Genomic DNA, 20,489 nt, shown 5'->3' with positions numbered 1-20,489 from the left:
TTGACAAACTTCTGCATATGCCACTGGTCTGTATCACAATATTTTTGAGGGGAGGGGTGTCCTTGACATCTTCAATTTGACCACCCCTAGGAAAATTTCTGGCGACGCCCATGTATTGGCGTCTGTAACTTATTTTTACTGTAGGGTTTGTAACATGCCTCGCCTATCTAAGTGACATATCAATTCAATTTTCATATCTGAGCAATGCACTTAGGATGCTAGCAAGTTCATGTTTACGACAATAAACAAATGTAATTTGTTCGAATGTGTATATATAAACATATTTTATTGATAATAATTATTAAATGATATATAATATATATATATATATATATAATATTTTTAAATTACCAATATGAAGGCAGTATTTTAAATGAATAGCATGTGAATGGTGATTTTTTTTACTCTTTCAAGGATGATAATTGTCATGAACATGATGGATATCGAGATATTCTGAATATCCAGATAATTAGACTTAACTCAACCCAGATATCCAAACTGTTTAGATATCTGCAATTAAGATAAAATAATTATCCGATAATGTACATTTCTACTAAAAATACAAAATTTATCTCAAAATGCTAAGAAGAAATGTAACTGTAGCAAAATTTTCGCTGCAACTACAGGAATTTTGTAGCATTGCTACAGCTACAATTTTCAAAATGTAGCTTTGCTACAGATGCAGCTACAAGTAGCTCACTACTTCCGACCACTGCATTTAATACTGTTAGTGTACTGAAGTGCAGAGTGGTTATATTTCCTTATTAACTTTTGTACTCCTCATTGAAGAAGAACTTAAAAGTTTGGGGGGGGGGGAGTTGTGGTTCAATTTAATTATTCTTTTATTAAGTTTACGTTGTGCAACATGAAACATGAAACTAATTTTTGAAATTTTGAAATGGTGTGGAACCATTTATTTTTTGGATTAAATGGTAGAATATGAAAATATAACACTGATCCTATATTTTACACTTACTTGTTTTTATTGTTATTTATTTATTTATTTATTTATCTAATGTTATTTTCACTTTTGTTATTGTGTTTGATTGTGAAGTAACTGATCTTTATTTCTGTTATTAACATTAAAAAAAAGTTTTCCAGTTTCTTGCAAATTGAAATGAATGGTGCCAATTTTCTAATGTCTATTGCTTCATTTTATCACAAAAATAACAATCAAAGTTATGACACCATTATGCCTTGTTTCCATGATATGAAAAACTCAATATGCTGACCAAGGCATTAATTTATTTTATTATAAAACATAAACTAAACGTTACGTTTCAACCTTCTAGCAAGGTCTTCTTCAGACTCTGCACCAAGTACAAATGTAACAAGAAAAGTTTCTTAGAAAATGTTTGGAGAGAGGCATAGTGCCTAAAGGACTAAAAATTAGTAAGAAGGGACTGGTTTGCAACACCAGGAGATGGAAGATATTGGTTCAGAAAATGGAAAAAGAACTGATATGGAATGAAATAAGGGCAAGAAGAAAGGAGATAAAAATAATGAAGGAGGACCTGACAAGAATTGAAAAAGCTATTGAAGATGGTCTCGCAATTTTTACGAGAGAATATACATTTTACGAAATGAAAAGCTGGCAGGAGAAGTTTAGAGAGAAAATAAAAATAAAGTTGAAGATAGGAGAGGGACCAGGATGGAAAGAAGAAAGGAGAGAAGAGGAAGAAAAGGAGGATACCAGAAGAAGAGTTGTGGTAATAGGGAATGTAGACCTATCAAAAGAAGAGGAAGCTTTTTTAAAGGTAGGAAGAGGTCTCAAAGTTAAAGAAAGAAATATAGACCATGAAGAAGTTATATATGACATTGAAGAAGCAGTGCTCCATATAAAAGAAGAACCAGAAAGAGAAGATTTGAAGAAGAACAGCAGCCATACTGAAGAAAGAAATGGAAAAACAAGGAAAAGTAGATAATTTGAGTCAAAAAGAAAGGGAAGGGATGAAGAAAATCAAGACAAGAAGTGGTGTGGTGATAGACCAAGCAGATAAAGGAGAAGCCATTGTGGTGATGGAAAGAGAATGGTACGAGAGGAAGTATGACGACCTAAAAGAGAACAGATATGAGGAAATTTGTGGAACAGAAGAAGAACAAACTATAAAAGAAAGGGTCATACAAGACTGTAGGAGAAGAGGATTCAAGAAGTGCATAATGGAGACAGGAAGACTACCAAGTTTGAAAGGCTTTCCAAAGATACACAAAGAGGAGATAAAGTTCAGACCAGTAATGGAATGCAGAAACAATATTTTGGAACCCTTTGAAAAGAAATTAAAGAAAGTTATCAAAGTGTTAGAAACACAGCAAGAAAGAAGAGCAGTTAAGAACAGTGAACAAGTATTGAACCTCATAAAAGAACTGAAGTTGAATGAGATGAAGACGACAATGTTTAGCTTAGACGTGAAAAGTATGTTCCCGAGCATCAAGGGGAGGCACGTTTTGGACATTGTTAAAAAGAGAATGTGACAAGAAATTGTAGGAGAATGGGATAGTGAAAGGGTAGTGAAGGTGCTGGAAACCATTTGGAATGACGGTTACAGTATAATGGAGGATAAAATAATGGTAATGAGTGAAGGACTGAATATATGTTCTTGCCTAAGCCCAGCATTGGCTGAATTGGTTATGACTGAATGGGAAAAGGAAGCGGTACAAAAAGAAGGTGACAAAATGATTCTGTCTTGCAGATATGCGGACGATTGTTTTGGCATATAGAAGGGAGCGAAGAGGCAGCTCGACATATTTGCCAAAGATATACAAGATGAAGAAAGAGGTATATTATTGGAAGTCGAGATAGAAGAAGACGACAAGATAAGCTACCTAGATATATTGATGAAAAGGAAGAGAGGACAAGAAATTGAAACCGCTTGGCATCAGAAGAAGTGTGCAGCAGGGGTATTCTGCCACAAAAGAAGTGATGTAAATGAGGTGACAAAAATAAATTTTATAAAGAATAAGGAGGACAGAATCAAGAAAATATGCACGAAAGAATGTGAAAAAGAAGGCAAAGTAAATAGCCTATGGAAACAGCTGGAAAAGAATGGCTATGAGAAGGAGGATAGACTGGACATAAACAGAAGAAGGAAGAAAAGTGGCAGGGGAGAATTGGAAGAGAAAGAAAAAGAGAGGAGGTTTGGAATAAGGAGTATGGGGAAGACCACAGAAAAGATATGCAAAGTGCTTATGAAAGCGGGTATTAAAACTTACAGGAAGGGAGGGAGAAGCATCTTAAGAATAGCGAAGAATGTAAACAAGAAAAAGGGAAACAGAGAAGAGGAAGGGATTATCTACGAAGTGAAGTGTAAAGAATGTCAGAGTGTGTACATAGGAGAAACGAAAAAGAGGCTGAAAGACAGGTTGAAACAACATAGGGATGATGTACGACTTAAGAGAGAGAGAGAAATGCGATATTTAAACACACCAAAGAAACAGGACATGACATAGAGTGGGATGAGGCTAAGCAGAAAGGAAGGGAGAAGAGAATACTAGTGAGAAAATGGATGGAGTCCAAGGAAATAGAGAAGAAAGGTGAAGAAGACACAGTGAACTGGAATGGGGGACTGAAGATAAACAAAGAATGGAAGAAGGTGTTAGAAAGAGTGGAAAGGACAAGAGAGAAAGAGGAGAGAAAAAAGAAGAATGAAGGAGAAAGAGCGTGAGATAAAGAGTCCAACCACATTCTAGATGGAAGTAAATATGTTTAGCTTTTCAGGTGAAAGTACAGTTGACAAGGGAAAGCCACCTGCTAGAATGTTCCAGAACAACTTTCCAATAGTCTGGAAAGGAGTAATGTTTGTGTATCTTGTTACATTTGTACTTGGTGCGGAGTGTGAAGAAGATCTTGCTAGAAGGTTGAAACGTTATGTTTAATTTATGTTTTATAGTAAAATAAATTACTGGCTTGATCAGCATATTGAGTTTTTCAAAGTTATGGTTGAAATCGCTCTGTCATAGGAATGGGGCAGAGTTATCAATAGCAATCGATGAGTGCTATATCTCTTTCACCAAATCCAATATATAGAATATATGTATCTATAAATGTCTTATTTTGGGGTTATTTTCATGAATATTAATTTATAAGTCTTATCAATCCAACCCTTCTCTGTTAAAATATGCAGTGTTCAGAATAGCGGAGATACTTTACTGAACTTTGGGAAAAAAAAACTCACAGCTATTAATGGGATTTTCTGCAAGAGTCAAATTTGCGATACAGTAGTGTTACCAAAATTTACTTTATTTTATAGAAGTGGTTTTGTTACCCAGACTACAGGGGTGGAGGGGGGAGGAGTCCAGCTCTACTATGCTATGGTCTTTGCCCTAATTATTCTCATCTTCTTTTCATTTTCAGCACCTGCAGAAATTTGTAACAAACAGTTAAACAGCAATTTTGGAAATGTAAAGGGCTCACATCTAGGAAAACGTTCATATTTCGGGTAAGTGTTCAAAAAGCTTCATCCTTTTCTCTCTCTTTTCCACATTCACCAACTTGATTCAGGGACTTCCGATGGCGTAATGATAAAGTCATCACATAATAATCAAGAAGTCCTGGATACATTCCCTGGTGGAGGCCCACAGAGGTTCTGATCGCACCTTATAATGTACATACAGGGTGCTCGGAAATTCCCCTTACAAACTTCTAGGGCAAGTAGAGGGGACTGAGTAGACAATATTTGGAATAGGAACCCATGGCCGGAAACGTACCGTTTCCGTGCTACAACCATGACAATGTGTCGGATGTGCCTGTGTTGGTATGCAATCGGGTAGGCAGTACATGACGTCAGAAGATCACCTGGTGACCTAAAGTGTAATCATTTATTACAACCATGTCAAATGAGGTGTTACGTAAGGTACAGAAGTGAATGACGTGTGACTCAGTCCATAATAGAAACAAATTTATTTGGTAACAATGCCAAGTGAACAAAAAAGAAACGTACTACTGTATTCATTGATCAACACCTGTGTCGACAGTGGAATGCAATAATTTGTAGACGTCACGTGCCATCAGGTGATCTTCTGATGTCAAATACTGCCTACCCGATTGCATACCAACACAGGCACATCCGACACATTGTCATGGTTGTAGCACGGAAACGGTACGTTTCCGGACATGGGTTCCTATTCCAAATATTGTCTACTCAGTCCCCTCTACTTGCCCTAGAAGTTTGTAAGGGGAATTTCCAAGCACCCTGTATGTTCAGTCCCAATTGGCCTACCTGTGCATGAGAGTGAACTTACAACGAAACAAAAAAAAAAAAAAAAAATCTTTAAATTATATTATGATGTTTCTGCAGTTTTAGAAAATATTGAAATTCTTAGGTTAGGTTAGGAAAATTGAACATTTTTTACATGATATTTAAGATATAGCAGTATCTAAAATACGGTATGCACCAAAATTTACAGTACTGAAACTCTCACATCTCAAATGTGCATGTGCGTTTGTCAATGGGGCATAGCTCCAACCGCACATGTTCTCAGTACTGAAGAGTAGTTTTGAGAAGGTGTTGAAAATGAGTCTCTTGACAAAGGAAAAAGTGTTTATAGTTGAGTTTTATTTCTGCTCATATGGAAGTGGTCATGATGAGCTACTGAGTTTGAAAAAAGTGGCACCATTCTGGTAGTGTACTGTGTCAACAGAAGGGGAAGTCTGATTGACCACTAACTGTTTCGACAAATGTGACTCATGTACATGTTCTCCAGCAGGTGTTGCATTCGAACCGACGAAGTCTATGACAAGCGGACTTGAAACTGAACATCAGCGATACGTCCGTTTGCTGATTGTTTAAGGATGTTTGTGTTTTTTGATGTTTTATTATTATCATCATGAGCACTACACATAACAAATATTGTGATTAAGTATCGCAATGCACACTGGAGCTGCTTTGAGAAACGTCTGAGCAGCCACAATCCTTGCGAGCTCTTGCCTGACTGGCACAATGTCTTTACGAGGGTCACTGTTTATATTTTGAGCCTAACAATGAAAAAACAGGAATTTAGCATTGAAAACTGCTTTATTGTTTTTCGAAGTATTCTCCTTTATGGTCAATACACTTTTGCATTCGTTCGAACCATTTGTCAAAGCAGTTTTTCCAATCATCTTGAGACACCTCCATAATATGGTTTTTGAACGCATCAACGGTGTCTTCCGCCGACGAAAATCGTTGTCCACGCAATTTATTCTTGACATTCGGGAACAAGAAGAAGTCATTGGGTGCCAAATCAGGACTGTACGGCAGATGACCCATCAATTCGATTTTTTGACTGTTCATAAAGTCGGTTCTTAGACGATATGTGTGACAGCTGGCATTGTCTTGATGAAGAATGATCCGACGGCGTTTGTTTGTTTTCCGTATTTGACCGAAGACCTCTGGCAAACAAATTGTTGTGTACCATTCAGAGTTGACCGTTCTTCGTTCCTCTAAAGGCACAGTTGCCACATGACCAGTTTTCCCGAAAAAACAGTCGACCATTTGTTTCGATGTGCTTCGAGGGCGAATAACTTTTGTTGGATTGGGTTCATCTTGAAACACCCATACAGTCAGTTGACTGCTGTTTACGTTCCAGCTCATATTCATATATCCATGATTCGTCACCTGTTACAATCTTATATATGTCTTTTGAAGCACCACGATTGTATTTATTGAGCATTTGTTTGCACCAATTGACGCGAGTGTCTTCTTGAGTTTTTGTCAAATTGTGTGGGATCCAACGAGAACATACCTTTCTCACAGCTAAATGATCATGTAATATTTTATATATGCTGGTGGAACTAATGCCTATGGTTGCCTCAATCTCACAGTATGTCGCCACATGACGATCTTGCAGTATTAGGTTTTGCACAGCATCAATGTTTTCTTGAACAACAACTGATTTTGGACGACCTTCGCGAATCTCGTCGGTGAGCGAATGGTGGCCACGATTAAATTCGTTATACCAGCGTTTCACAGTGGCAAAGGATGGGGCTTCATTGCCAAATGTGAAAGTAAGTTGATCGATGCACTCTTGTCTTGATAATCCACGTCGAAAATCGTAAAAAATCATCGCACAAAAATGTTCACGAGTTAATTCCATTTTATTGTTGTCGCGCAATCTCCAAGGCAACATAAACAACACAAATGAAACTATTGACAAAACATTTGAAGTACGTTATGGTCAATAATGCCAGACGATTCCGTGCAAATGTCAAATCGCGCCTAACTTCAATCAGTGTTGCCAAGGCTCAAAATATAAATAGTGACCCTCGTACTGGTGTGTGTACATGAAAAAAGAAACAAATGCATGTTGCTATGCACGCAAAGTGCTGTGTTTTTGTTGACATTTACAATGAAAATAACACATGATTATCATACATTGTCCCCCTCGTGGTCGTACAATACCCCAAAATAATATTGTACTGTACTTCACTGTGACTTCATAACCCTTGATCATTTTATAACTGCAATTTGTTATAGTGACACTAAACTGCACTAAACACTAAACTATGGTTCAGAATCATCTTCAGTGGGAAGTGGTACAATCTTGACAACTGGTTGTCTGTATACACCTCCTTTAGTCTTGACGTCGACGATGCGAACAAGTCCATCCTTTCCAGGATATACTGCTACAATGATGCCAAGATTCCACACCAGGGGAGGAAGTATTTCATCCTTCAGTATCACAATGGTACCTGCTTGAATCTTCTGCTGACGAGTCCACTTAGATCTGTTATAGTCCATGTAAATATTATCTTGACCAACGATGCCACAATTGTTGGTGAACCTGCTGAATTTTGTGCCATTTCTTGTCAGTCTGTTGACTGGTAATTCGGAGATGTCTGGCTCAAGTAACGAGGATAAAGGTTGACCTATGAGGAAGTGAGCAGGTGGTGTAAGTGGGGTTGGATCTTTTGGATCGTATGAGATTACAGAAATGGATCTTGAATTTAAACACTCTTCTATCTGACTCAATAATGTGGTCCATTCCTCGAATGTTATCGATTACTTGCCTATTATTCTTATCAAATGATGTTTCATTGCTTTAACTGCTGCTTCAGCGAGTCGTGAAGAATGTTGTGATCCAGGTGGCATAAAGTGCCATTGTAGACCCTCTAGTGATAAGTAGTCTTGTAATTTTGTGTTAAATGCTTCTGATTAAAAGAGTCGTTAAAGTTCTTGTGGCCACGGTGGCTCAGTCGGTAACATGTCTGACTACCATGCTCAAGGTCCCGGGTTCGATTCCCAGCCGGTTCAAATCCGGGAACTTTTTTAAGGGAAGCGGCGACATGGGTACCTGGGGGAAACCCTGGGGGGTAAAGGTGGTCAGGGGCGTGATGCTGATCACATCACCCCCACTCATGACCGGATCAAGAAAGTGTGGCGCGTTACCCCCATACCCCCTATATGCCTTCATGGCATGGTGCTAAGCACAGGGGAGCACTTTACCTTTTTTTTTATAACTCTTTTGTTGCACCAACAAAGTTGGTTCCATTGTCACTGTATATGTTACTACTCTTGAAGTGAAGTGAAATGTGTAAGTGTATTAATGAAAGCCTCAGAGGTGAGATTGCTGACTTCTAAATGTATTGCTTTTGTTGTTAAACAAATTAACTGCAACGTAGCATTTGGTAACTCTTTTGCTTCTTACGGTTCCTGTTTTGACATGTATTGGACCAGCGTAATCTACAGCCACATTGGTAAATGGTCTTGATGGTTTATTTATTTATTTATTTATTTATTAACGCCTTGTTTTAAATGGTGGAGTTAAGGCCGTACAAAGTCTTTTCTTCGTCCCATCAATTGTGACGAAGTTGTGCTTTTTAGCTTAAAACAGATTATGCATTTATGTAGTATTTTCTTAACTACTTGTTTGCCACGTGGGATCCAATATTTCTCTCTTAATGAACTTACTAATAGCTGTGGTCCTGCATGTAGAAGTCTTTTGTGCTCTGCTTCGACAATCAATTTTGTAAGGTTACATTTTGGTGGTAATATCATCTGATGCTTGCTGTCAATGATGATAATTGACTGTTATCCAGACGTTCTCCAAGTCTTAGCATCTGATCTTTGTCTAAGAATGGATACAATGTTTTCAAACAACGTTTATTTGAAAGTTCATGGTTTGAGTTGAGTTCTTCGATTTCCTTGGAATAGAACGCTTGTTGTGCAATTTTTATACATGTGTGTAATGCACGTTGCACTTCATTGGGTTTGACATGCCCAATCAGTCTCACATGAGAGTTCCTGAGATTGTAAATAAACCGTTGGCAATATGCCATGACTCTTATTAATTTAGACAATTTTGAAAATTTTTCAATGATGCGAGTATCTCTGTTCTGTATGAACAATGATGATGTCGATATTCGTCCTCATTTCTGGTGCTTCAGTTTTGAGTTTTATTGATGAATGAGGCCACCAATCTGAATTGCCTTTCAACCATTCGGGTCCTTGCCACCATAATGGATACTGTTTCATGATGCTTGCATCAACCTCTTGATATTAAATCAGCTGGATTATAATTTGAAGGTGCACTTCGCAACATCTTATTTGACCGCCCTGAAAAATTTCAAAGTCCGGAATTCGTAAATTTGGCAGCATAGCGCTTCAGAGCCAACTAAGAGTAGCCAACTTTGCAACATTACTTCTTTCTGAATGAAAATGCTCGTGATTTTCTTTCATTCTTTCACATTCCATAAAGTAAAGATACCCTAAAGCAGTAATAAAATATATTAGTAGACAAAAAAATGTTAAGTAAAATACGAATGTTGAAAATATTTCAAGATTCTTCGTTCTGAATTTGAAAATAGGAAAATGTATGTGCATTGTGAAACACTGAACAGGTTCTCATCCACCTGGAAAGAATTGCGGTCACATTTGAATGCAAGAAGGCAAATTTATGATGATTTTATGCGAAATGTTTAGTAAATATACCTTGCACAACACCAAACGATTCTGCAAAGTGTGTCTTTTCTTTGGTTCTTGGCGAAAAATGGTTCGAAACTCCGGCACAATGTTGCTTCAACTGAGATTAACGTGTTTTACTGAGCTTTCTGTTAGCAATCTCCTGGAGTAGTTGGTTAGATGACAGAACTTTTTTTACTGTTTTCGTCAAGATCGAAACACCGAAGGTTCAAATCCCACCCTTTCCTTATTATTTTTCCTTTTTATTTACCGAGTACGAAGTGTTCTAATAACATAATATAATGTTATATGATATTACTGTAAATATTTATGCGATGCATGCTCAGTGGCGGCGATTGGGTTTCAAAACTGATGGGGCAAGGTGGGGGAGGGGGGAGGGCAAGGACAGTTTCTTTCCCTTGGTAGATAATGTTTAGCATAGTGCTGGGTCATCTGCCCCTCCACACTTCATAATCGTCCCCACTGTGCATGCCTCAAGTAATGCTTCTACTAATGTTTTTAATCTTTCAGTGATTGGCAGGATTTTAGAAAATACTTTTCCTTTCATTCAGCTGTTATAAGTTAACACATATTAAGAACTTACATGTTAACTTTCTGCATCCGGAAATGCTGGACATAAATCACATAAATATCAACGGAAATATCCAAGAAATGTAGATAAGCATTCTTGTCCAAAGCCGTTTACTTCCCGAGAAAGATTTTGCAAAGAAGTAGGTTTGAACCCATGACCTTCCATTCCATAAGCAAACGATCCCCCTACACCACACGGTTCACGTTATTTTATGCACTCGGTTTGGATCCCACTTTAAACTGTAGGTCCAGTCCCGATTAGCCTTACTATGCATAAAGTTGACTTAAAACACCAAATCAACCAATTCATCTCCTTTCAGAGTGGGCCTTCTATGATACTGTAGTCAGCCAGCATCCGAAAATACAGTTCTGCTTCGCATATACCAGAGTGTAATTGCATTTAATATCGTGACTAATTTTACTTTAAAACTACATATTAAAGCGATAATAGTGTCCAAAAAAAGAACCTCAAAGTAGATCTTCACACAAAGTATTTTAATCCATTGCCAAACATTTCAGTTACGAATCATATTATGCTTTTCCATTGACCGTATTTTTTATTCATGGTGAATTTGCTAAAAGGACAATGTCAAGAAATCTAAATATGTAAGTTTTACTAGTAAATGCATTCAAAATGCACGAAACAACAGGGGAGGAGAAAAATAAACCTCAAAAATAAGTGAAAATGCAACAAAAACTGTTAAAAATACTGACAAATAAACTAAAAGACAAAAAGGCCGAAAAAAGCAAAAAATGTAAAATAGAAAGTGGTTTCCGGCTCTAACTGAAGGGAAACGGACATGATATCAGGTTTAGCATTGTTTTTAAGGGTCAGAAAAAAAAGTTAATTTTTCATCAACTTCCGGACCGTAATTATTAATTATGACCATTGAAAAAGTTGGAGGTAGCTTACTTAAAGTTTTCTTGCTGAGGGATCGTATCGTCCCATATCTCCACTTCATAATAAAGAAAAACATCGAGTTCATATTTTGAAAATGACTTGGAGTTTTCCACCATGAAAATATGTTTTTCATAGTTTGAAGTTCGTTAGTATTATCTTTCAAGGTTTCCATTGTTTTAATTTCACACATATTTTATATTTCGTACGTTCCTCTCTCTTTTCATACAGTCTTTGGAAAAAAGCTGAAGTTTCTTGTCAAACGGGGTCTGGTTCAAATGACTCCTTTTCGCTCTCCTGTTCCTACTTTAAACAAACAACAAAATACTTCGTAACTAAACGATTGCTTGTTCAAAACACGGAATTTTTACACAATTTACAAAATATGACAAAATGCCAATAGACATGTTCATCATTTTTCCCTTTCAGCGTTTCTCGATTTTATCTGAATTTGTTTCCTCATGAAAATTGCCATGAGGAAATTATAGATATGACATTATCTGTGAATTGGTTTCTTCAAACTGGTAGCAAATTTTAACATGAGCTACCTGGAGATGAGGTAGCGTGCTTGATTCTTACGAGGGAGGTCGTAGGTTCGATTCTCCACCTAGGCAGGTTTTTTTTTTCAGGAGTATATCGTTGGGTGTAAAGTTTAACCACCATGCTAAGAAGTTAACATTGGTCTCTGTATTTCACGAGAGGAAAGGAAATAGTAAGATAAAGTTATTTCGATGATAGGAGGAAGTCACAAGCCATGTGGAATGCGCAGAATCAAGTTACATAGAGCTAAGTCTGTAATGGTGGTTTCGAATATTGCAAAGTTAGTGCGGAAAGTTTGTTATATCTGATACTCGTACTTTCTGTTCAAAGAAGACAAACATTTTAGATACAAAGCAGTGAGAAATTAACGATCATTATGAGGTTTTGAATTTTTTGTTTGTCAGTCACTATATAAATACTTATTATTATTTTCTTGTCGAATCGGCCGTCCTCCTCCGTAGCTGAGTAGCGGGTTAAGGCGTTCACACGTCTTGAGATCGTTCGCTGCGGGATGTGGTAGTTTCGAATCCGGCTCTGGTCGGAATTTATTCGGCCTACGTATAGGGCTGGTGGCAACCCACCATCATGAGGAAATTGGGGAGCTCCGAGTGAGTGAGCGTAATCCGGTCGCGAAGTCCTACAATGGCTGGGGGTCGGTCGGGCTGACCACCTGTCCCCCTAGTCTGGCTGCAGATCTCCACGCCCCCTTGGTGGCTCGTGTGGGAGGGAGGCCAGTAGTCGGTAGGTAAGCCTTGGCCCCATATTGGGCTGTTGCGCTATTCAATTATTATTTTCTCGAATTGGCCTTCGTCGCAATAACAATTTATTTATGTTAATTAGCAATTTACTATTAGTTTTAGACGCATGGAAAAATGGTGGTGAGGGGATTGACAACAGTCATTACGAAGGAACGGACATAAAATTACCAATCTTAGCAATTTGAACTCATTAAACGCTCTCCTTCGTTACAGTAATGCACTACATCACTACTTAACATAACTGTATATGTTTGTTTTAGTATATCGAAATCAAATGATTAATATTTTAGGTGTCAGTGAAGAACAAACAATACATAACTTAAATAACATTACATTTTGCATCCTGAATACATATGTGATTTGTGAATTAATCATGATGTGTGTGTTAACACAACATATGAAAAAAAAGACAACGAAATTCGGTGGATAAGAAAAACAGGATTAAAAAACGGATATACAAATAGAGAAATGGATAAGATAGCGGAGAGAGCACGGAAAATTATTAGGAAAGAAGGGGATCAAAAAGAAGGGGAAAAAATCGAAAATAGGAGGGTAAAGTACGTTGGCATCTCTTACCATCAATCCGTATCGGAAAAAATGGAAAAATAACGAGATATTTTGGAATCGTTTGCGGGATGAAAGCACCAAAGAATGTAGAAAAATACTTCACCAATTATAAGAAAGAAAAGACAACTAGGGAAATACCGGAAAAACAGAAGGGGGTTTATCGAATAGAATGCCAATGCGGGAAAGAGTACATAGAACAGACGGGCCGAAATATGGGTAAAAGATGGAGCGAGCATGAAAAGGACATGAGGGAAAAAGTTCCCAAAATGGGTCTCTCAGAACACATTTTGGAAAGTGGGCATAGAATCGCAAAAAAAGAGATAATCAGAAAAGAGGGGAGGAAATTAGGAAGAAACGTGTATGAAACAGCGAATATTTGTAGGGTGGGAAGAATAATCTTAATAGGGACGAAGGAAATTTGGAAGAAGGGTGGATCAATTTCCTCAAAAAATGGGACAAAGCCTGGAAGATTGAACCCAATATCGGTTTCCACGTCACTCCGGAAGTTATGCAAGCTGCAAGAGAGGAATGTGAATTTACGTTGGATTTGTGACGTAATAAGGGGAAACGAGAAAATTAAGAGGAGGGGAAACATTCGTGGAGAATTGACCTTCATGTGGATTGAGAAGCACAGTTGGGTAGGAAAGGCCAAACCTGCAGGTTGCATTGTGATTCATGCAGGTTTTTTAGATTTTTAACTTTTTTACCTGTAAATAGGTCTGCTGTACAAGTTTTATTTATTTATTATTTTTTTTTTTTTGGAACGACTTGGTTTTTACGTACTTCTAATAGCAAAAACTTAATATTTTAAATGTATCCTAACCAACCCTTAACCACAATCCTCATATTACATTTTTGACGCAGTACTATGTCAAGTACTTAGTTTTCTATACGAACCTGAGAGAAAGAGATAGTCAATCTGTGAAACGTCGTTCTACAAAAAGAGCACTATACTCACATACGTAAGTACAATTTTTAACTTTCCTTTTTTATATTCTGGGTTTGTGAGTAACACGACTAACCTACAAAATGTATATGAACAATAACTAAAAATAAAAGTTTTAACTTTAAATCCTGGAAATCTCCAACTTCTAAGGGGAAATATGCACAGAACGGACGTCCCTCAAGTGTGCATCGGATTCATTTTTTAAATACTCTAATATCAACGGTATCTGTTCACCAAACAAAAAAAAGAAAAAAAAGAAAGAGGAGAGGGTGCGATTTGAACCCGCGACCTTTCACGCTTGATGAAAAATAAGGATAGCAGCGTCCAACCAACCACTCTACGTTAACTTAATGAAGTTATATCCTTAAAAACATGTTGACGTTTATGAAGACTCCCACCTTCCTGTGTTTCAAGCACATTTTCTCGACAAGTGTAAAATATATGTTTTTGAGAACTGTTCGATATTATGCAAGGTATTGTAAATAAAATGTCGCATAAACTCCTCACAAATTTGCTTCTTTCTGCACAAACTTTATGGCAATTTCCTCCAGGTGGAGAAAAACTCTATTCGGTGTTTCAAATCCCCCAAATTTCAAGTCGAGCAAGCAGAATCGTAAATATCTTTCAAGGTTCTTTTTCCAATTTATTATTTCTGTTTGATTGCGTATGATAATAGCGGTTTATAGTTTCTAAGTTCATGGAAAGTGTTAAATTGAAAACCTATCACCGCAGCGTTTATCGTCTAGTGGAAGGACCTACTCAAAGTTGGCTACTCTCACCTGGAGCTTAAGTGCTATGTTGCTAAGTTTACGATTTCGGGACTTAGAATTCTTTCCCGGCGGTCAAATAAGATGTTGCGAAGTGTACATGTCTCCAATTACTGATTTCTGTTAAATCTTGAATTCTTGAAACTCTGTTTCCTATGAATGTTTTCCATTTTGCAGGTGAGGCTGATATCCAGGACAAAACAATTTGAGAATCTGTCCATAAATGTATGCTTTCAATTTGCAAATGGAATGCGGGCATTGCCTTAATCACAAGTTCTGCTAAAAGTAACGCTGCACAAAGTTCTAGTCTGGGTAACGTTACTTTCTTTATTGGCTCTACACCTGACTTCGAACAAAGAAGTTTGACTTAATCTTGACCTTTCTGATTGCTGGAACGAATAATATACATGCATGTGCCATATGTTTTTTTACTTGCATCTGAAAATCCATGCAATTGTATTTGTGTCACACTACCTTCTTGTAGTACAAATCTTTCCACTCTTAAAATTCATTGATAAGTGGAAGTTGCACTTGCAGTTTCTACTATTCTATAATTAATTCTGGTGACAGTTGCTGATTCCACTCATCTTCTTTCTGCCAAAGATGCTGAAGGAACATTTTGTACTTGATGACTATTAAACTAATAAGCCCCAAAGGATCGAAAATGGATGAAATGGAAAATAGATGAAATGACTCCTGTTATTTCACTCTTAGTGTAAATGCTGATATTATAGAACCAGAAGTAAATTTACTGCTAACGTTGAATTTGTCTTCTACAGGATTCCAAGAGATTCCTAGTGTGTTTACTCCTTTTTGCAAATGTAATTGTACTGGAAAGTTATCTTCTCTGTATTCTGGTGGAATTGATCTTAATAATTCAATTATTTCAACACCATTTGCATAATACAAAGCCCCCTTAAGCTAGTAACTCGATGAGTTTGGCTTGCAATTGTGCTGCTTGTTGTACATTTTGAGATCCACTAGCTAAATTGTCAACATAAGAGCTCTCTGCTAAAATGTTTGTTGCTTGAGGATAATTACAACTTTCGTCTTGTGCTAGCTGCTGCGTACAGCGTGTTGCTAAAAATGATGCTGGCGCTGTCCCATACGTGAGAGTTTGTAATTCATATATTTTGATTTCTTCGTTTGGCGTGTCTCTCCATAAGATTCTCTGCAACGGAGTATCATCTTGTTGTATTTTAATCATTCGATACATTTTTCAATGTCTGCTGTGAAAGCGATTTTATGAGTTCTAAATCTTATGACTATGGACATCAATCAGGTTGAATGATGGGTCCAATCATGAGAATATCATTTAATGATTTTCCGTTGTCTGTCTTGGCTGACGTGTTAAATACAACACGTACCTTTGTAGTAGAATTGCTAGGTTTTACTACAGCGTGATGAGGAATGTAATACATAACTCCTTGTGAGGTGTTATTTTCCTGTAGTTTACGGTTATTACAAGCATAAGAAAACAGTTTTTCTTTGTGACGTTTCAGGAGAACACACGCTCCTTTCATCAGACATTTATTTTCATTTTGACTAAAGATACAGTTATAACAATGGTTAGTAATTTTTTAAACAAAAAGAATCCCTTATATAATGGATGTTGTCAATGTTACATTGTTTTAATATAGCAACTTAACTGTGAAAAAAGCAGTCTGTTTTATTTTTATTTCAGATTTTTTTAAAATTATGAATCCCAAATATCATCAGGTAATTCAAATTCATCATTGTTTTCACAAAGTCTCTTGATGTTTTCTGTTACATTAAATTTTAATGTAATTTAATAAATTTTTAAACTGTTTTCTTATGCTTGTAATAACCGTAAACTACATGAAAATAATTCTATAATGCAAGCAATGCGTACATACAAGAAAAACTATTATTGTGAGGTGTTACTTTCCTCTTCATCAACTTGTTTCATGTGTCTAAGTTCTTCATATTCATGCATAAATTTTACGTAATCTTGACGTAATTCTGGTTCACGTTGCAATTTTGCTTCAAGTTGATGAAACCTGATTGAAGCTAGGTTGTATGATTTTCCTAATGTTTCTTTAGCCTCCTTGAATGGTATCTGCCTATTTAGAATGTCATCTGTCATTGTGAAACATGAAGTAATCGATGTGTTGGAGCTACATTGTTGTGGAATGCATCCTGATAGAATGAAGCCCAATTGCGTGTCTTGAAGTACTGGGAAGTTCCTTGGGTGAGTCATATGTTCTGGCTTCATCATTTGAAAGAAAACATCTGCACCTAATAATAACTTTGCCTGGAATAGCAAAAATAGGATCTGTCAATGCAATATTTTTTTGTTTTTTCCATTCTTGATACGGAACCTTTTCTGTCGGTAAATTGCCAGTGATGGTTGGCAACACTGCACATTCTATGGTTGTAGAAAAATAGTTTGTAGTGGATTGCAAACATACTTCAACGCTCGATCTGGTTTCTGATGAGCCACCATTTATTCCTCTTATTGGAACGACCCTTCATTGTTTCGCGAGCCCTAGTTGTTGAACCACATCTGGAATTACGAAATTCAATTGAGAGGCACTGTCTAATAACCCTCTACATTTTATCCATCTTCCTGTTCGATCTTTCAGCTTAACTAACACAGTTGCTAGCAAAACTTGTGACTGAGGTTTTTCCTTTATTGTGCAATGCAAAGCTTGCTGTGAAGAGAATTCATTTGGATTGTACTGATTTGTGTTAGAAGGCTTGGAGTTTCTGATTGTTGCGACATTCTTGACCATCAGAAAGTTGTGCCAACTTCTGGATAAAGGCACCAGTATGAAGTTTTTATTATTGGCATGGTTTTCCTACAATCTGTCTCAGTTCATAAACAGGGAACAACCAACATGAGTTGCAGTTATACAGAAGAAGAACATATTTTAAACTTTCACAAATAGGGAAATATTTGTTATAAAGTTCTTTCTCTTGCCCTGCGAAAGTTTGGGGACGTCTCACAGTTTGAATACCACTGCAATACACAATACTTTAATACAATAGAATCTGGATTTTACAGTCCTGGATTTGACATTTTGCCACATTATGCGTTCAATCTTGATGGTCCTAACATAAAAAAAATGTTTTAAAATCTCCCTTATTTCAAGTTTTTTTTCAGCTTGTTCTTCTGTTAAATGCAAGGATCTAGGGTCCACTGTATCCTGTGTTCATAACAAATTCAGTGTTATAAAATCAATATGTTATGGATTTAAGTTAGTAATTTTGTCTCTTCTAGGTTACCAGTCGTAGAAAACCAGGAGCAGAGTTTCAGGTATAATGATGTAGAGTCTTCAGTGCCACCTACATGTGAGCAGATGAACCAAGATCTAAGCTTAGGATCTCACAATGCTACTGTGGAAGCAAACCCTGCTGGTTAGTACAGGCATGCATGTTTAGTTTTTGGTTGAAACATGATATATTGCAAAACCGCGGTAGATCAGTTGTTAGGGCGTCTGACTACCATGTGAGAGACCTAGGTTTGATCCCTGGTGGGGAAGAACTGGGACTTTTTCATGTCTTGTTAAGAAAAATTTACAGAAAAATAAATGATTTTCATTCTTCTTGAGCAGCTACATAAAATCCTATAGTCTCATTTTATAGATCAGGACGAGAACTATAAAATGGTATAATATAATCATTGCAGCGCCAATAGTTGCCAAGATAATGTACCAAAAGATAACGTGGAGGCCTTTGCAACTTCGACTGAACTCCCTTTCCATGTGCTTACAAGATATGGACCATTGGTTTCCATTGATGTTGAGCAGAGTTTCTCCCCATGTAAGGATCTCCTGAGCTCAAAACATCTGCCTTTTACATTCGAAAACGTGGAAATGTTGAGCATAATCCAGTATAACAAAGTTGGTTGAAACCCAGTAAATGCCATGTTTACTTCCTAAATACTGGTTACTTTATGTAATTATTATTAATTATGTTATTTGCTGCAGTGTTGAATAAAGAATGTTAATGTAACTGGTTTAGACGTGAATAAAGTCATTTTATCACCACTTTTCTGAAAACATTTTCAGAACCTTTTTTTCCCTTTCTCGATCACAATTTTGCACCTTAAAATCCCTTCCCTATTGAAGTGGGTTCTATACTCATAGCTGACTTGTTAGATCAACATTTATGGTTTGGAAGTCCCTACAGATGAGAGGAATTTTCCCTTACCAACTGCAAATTTTGACCATTCTCATTTGTAACATGGTTTGAGTCCTCTGTGATGTGATTTGAGTTTCTTATGTGTTGCTTTAGCTGATGTTCCTCCCAGCATGTTATATTCTCTACCTTGGCTCAGATGTAAACGGTTTATTCAACTTTTCACATGAAACTGTTTTTTAGCGAATAAATTAAGATGTACAGTGGAACCTCGACTTTGTTTCTCAGGGGAGCAAGCTGAAAAAAAACCTTAAAATGTGGGAAAATGTAAAATCCAGGACAATTTTATAACATTTTTCTATGTTGGGACCATAAAAATTGAATGTATAATGCTGGAAAATGTATCCTTTGGGAATGTAAAGTTAGTGTTCCACTGTATTTTATGTGTAAGTATGCCTTTTAACATGTTTTGGTGTTTGTCCTTTACACATTCCCCACACTGTGGATTTTAGTCTCTTTAAAGGGGTCCATTCTTTACATCTTAATAATACAAATGAATGAAATGGCCAGCTATTTTACTGACTTGAGGGATATTCTATAGGCAGAAGTGTCCGTTGAAATGTTTTGTTTGTAGAAAGTTTCATCATGGTGGAAGAAAGCATGCTTCTGGCAGAAATAAACTCTACTGCAGGCATCATTACTCATTTTTTTAACGTTTTAATAACAGTTAAGGTACACTCATCTTGTGCACATGGCTTGATATCCTTCTCTGTTAAAATAATAATATATTTATCAAACTAGTGTAGTTTGAAGCTATCATGCAGGTGCATTGCAAGTAGCAGATGGTTTTCACGTTACATATCAGCGTCCCAGTATGTGAATTTCATGTAAGAAGAAATGGCCAATGTCCATAACTTGTTTAACTCGTGTCACTTTCAGAGTGTGCCCAAGTTGTTTCATTTCATTCATTCAGTGGTGTGCCCAAGGGGAGATTGCTGGGGGTCATAACCCCCCCCCCCACCCTTTGGCCCAGTATTCCTAATAAAAAGAACGTGAAAGGCAAGAAAATTGCAAAATGAAGACTGACTATTACAAAAAGTACACTATAACGGTACCATAATGAGTACCATTATAACGTGAAAAATAAAATAATTCTATCAGTTGAAATCTACGATTTAAGTTCGTATTTGGTGGTTTATATTTGCCCAAAATTAAATTTACATCACTTTGGCTTTGTTCTAATTGAAGTACATATCTAAACTTTAAACATTTAAAATATTTTTATAACTCAGCGATGTAATTTGGTTTGTGATGGATCAGGAATGTACTTACCGTAGATTGCCAATTTATGCAAAATCACACATAAGTTTGGTTTCAACAGGTTTTACTCGATTATTCATAAGTATATGAGGACGAACATGTATTTAATGTGTATTACTAACA

At 36.8% G+C, this 20,489-nt stretch overlaps 1 protein-coding gene across 1 annotated transcript in view; it reads left to right on the top strand.

Moving 5' to 3' along the window:
* LOC145978184 (uncharacterized) overlaps positions 1 to 20,489 on the top strand; it is a 77,300-nt gene that overhangs the window by 45,522 nt on the left and 11,289 nt on the right. The window contains exons 7-8 of the mRNA XM_083110624.1: positions 4,352 to 4,436; positions 18,187 to 18,323. Of these exons, the coding sequence (XP_082966750.1) occupies positions 4,352 to 4,436; positions 18,187 to 18,323 (222 nt within the window). The remainder of the gene's footprint in view (positions 1 to 4,351; positions 4,437 to 18,186; positions 18,324 to 20,489) is intronic.

Source organism: Lepisma saccharinum, chromosome 24, assembly GCF_977018435.1.
Source record: "Lepisma saccharinum chromosome 24, izLepSacc3.1, whole genome shotgun sequence".
NCBI classification, from domain to species: domain Eukaryota; kingdom Metazoa; phylum Arthropoda; class Insecta; order Zygentoma; family Lepismatidae; genus Lepisma; species Lepisma saccharinum.
Note: the sequence above shows the minus strand (reverse complement) of the source record. Positions and strands in the feature narration are given on the sequence as shown.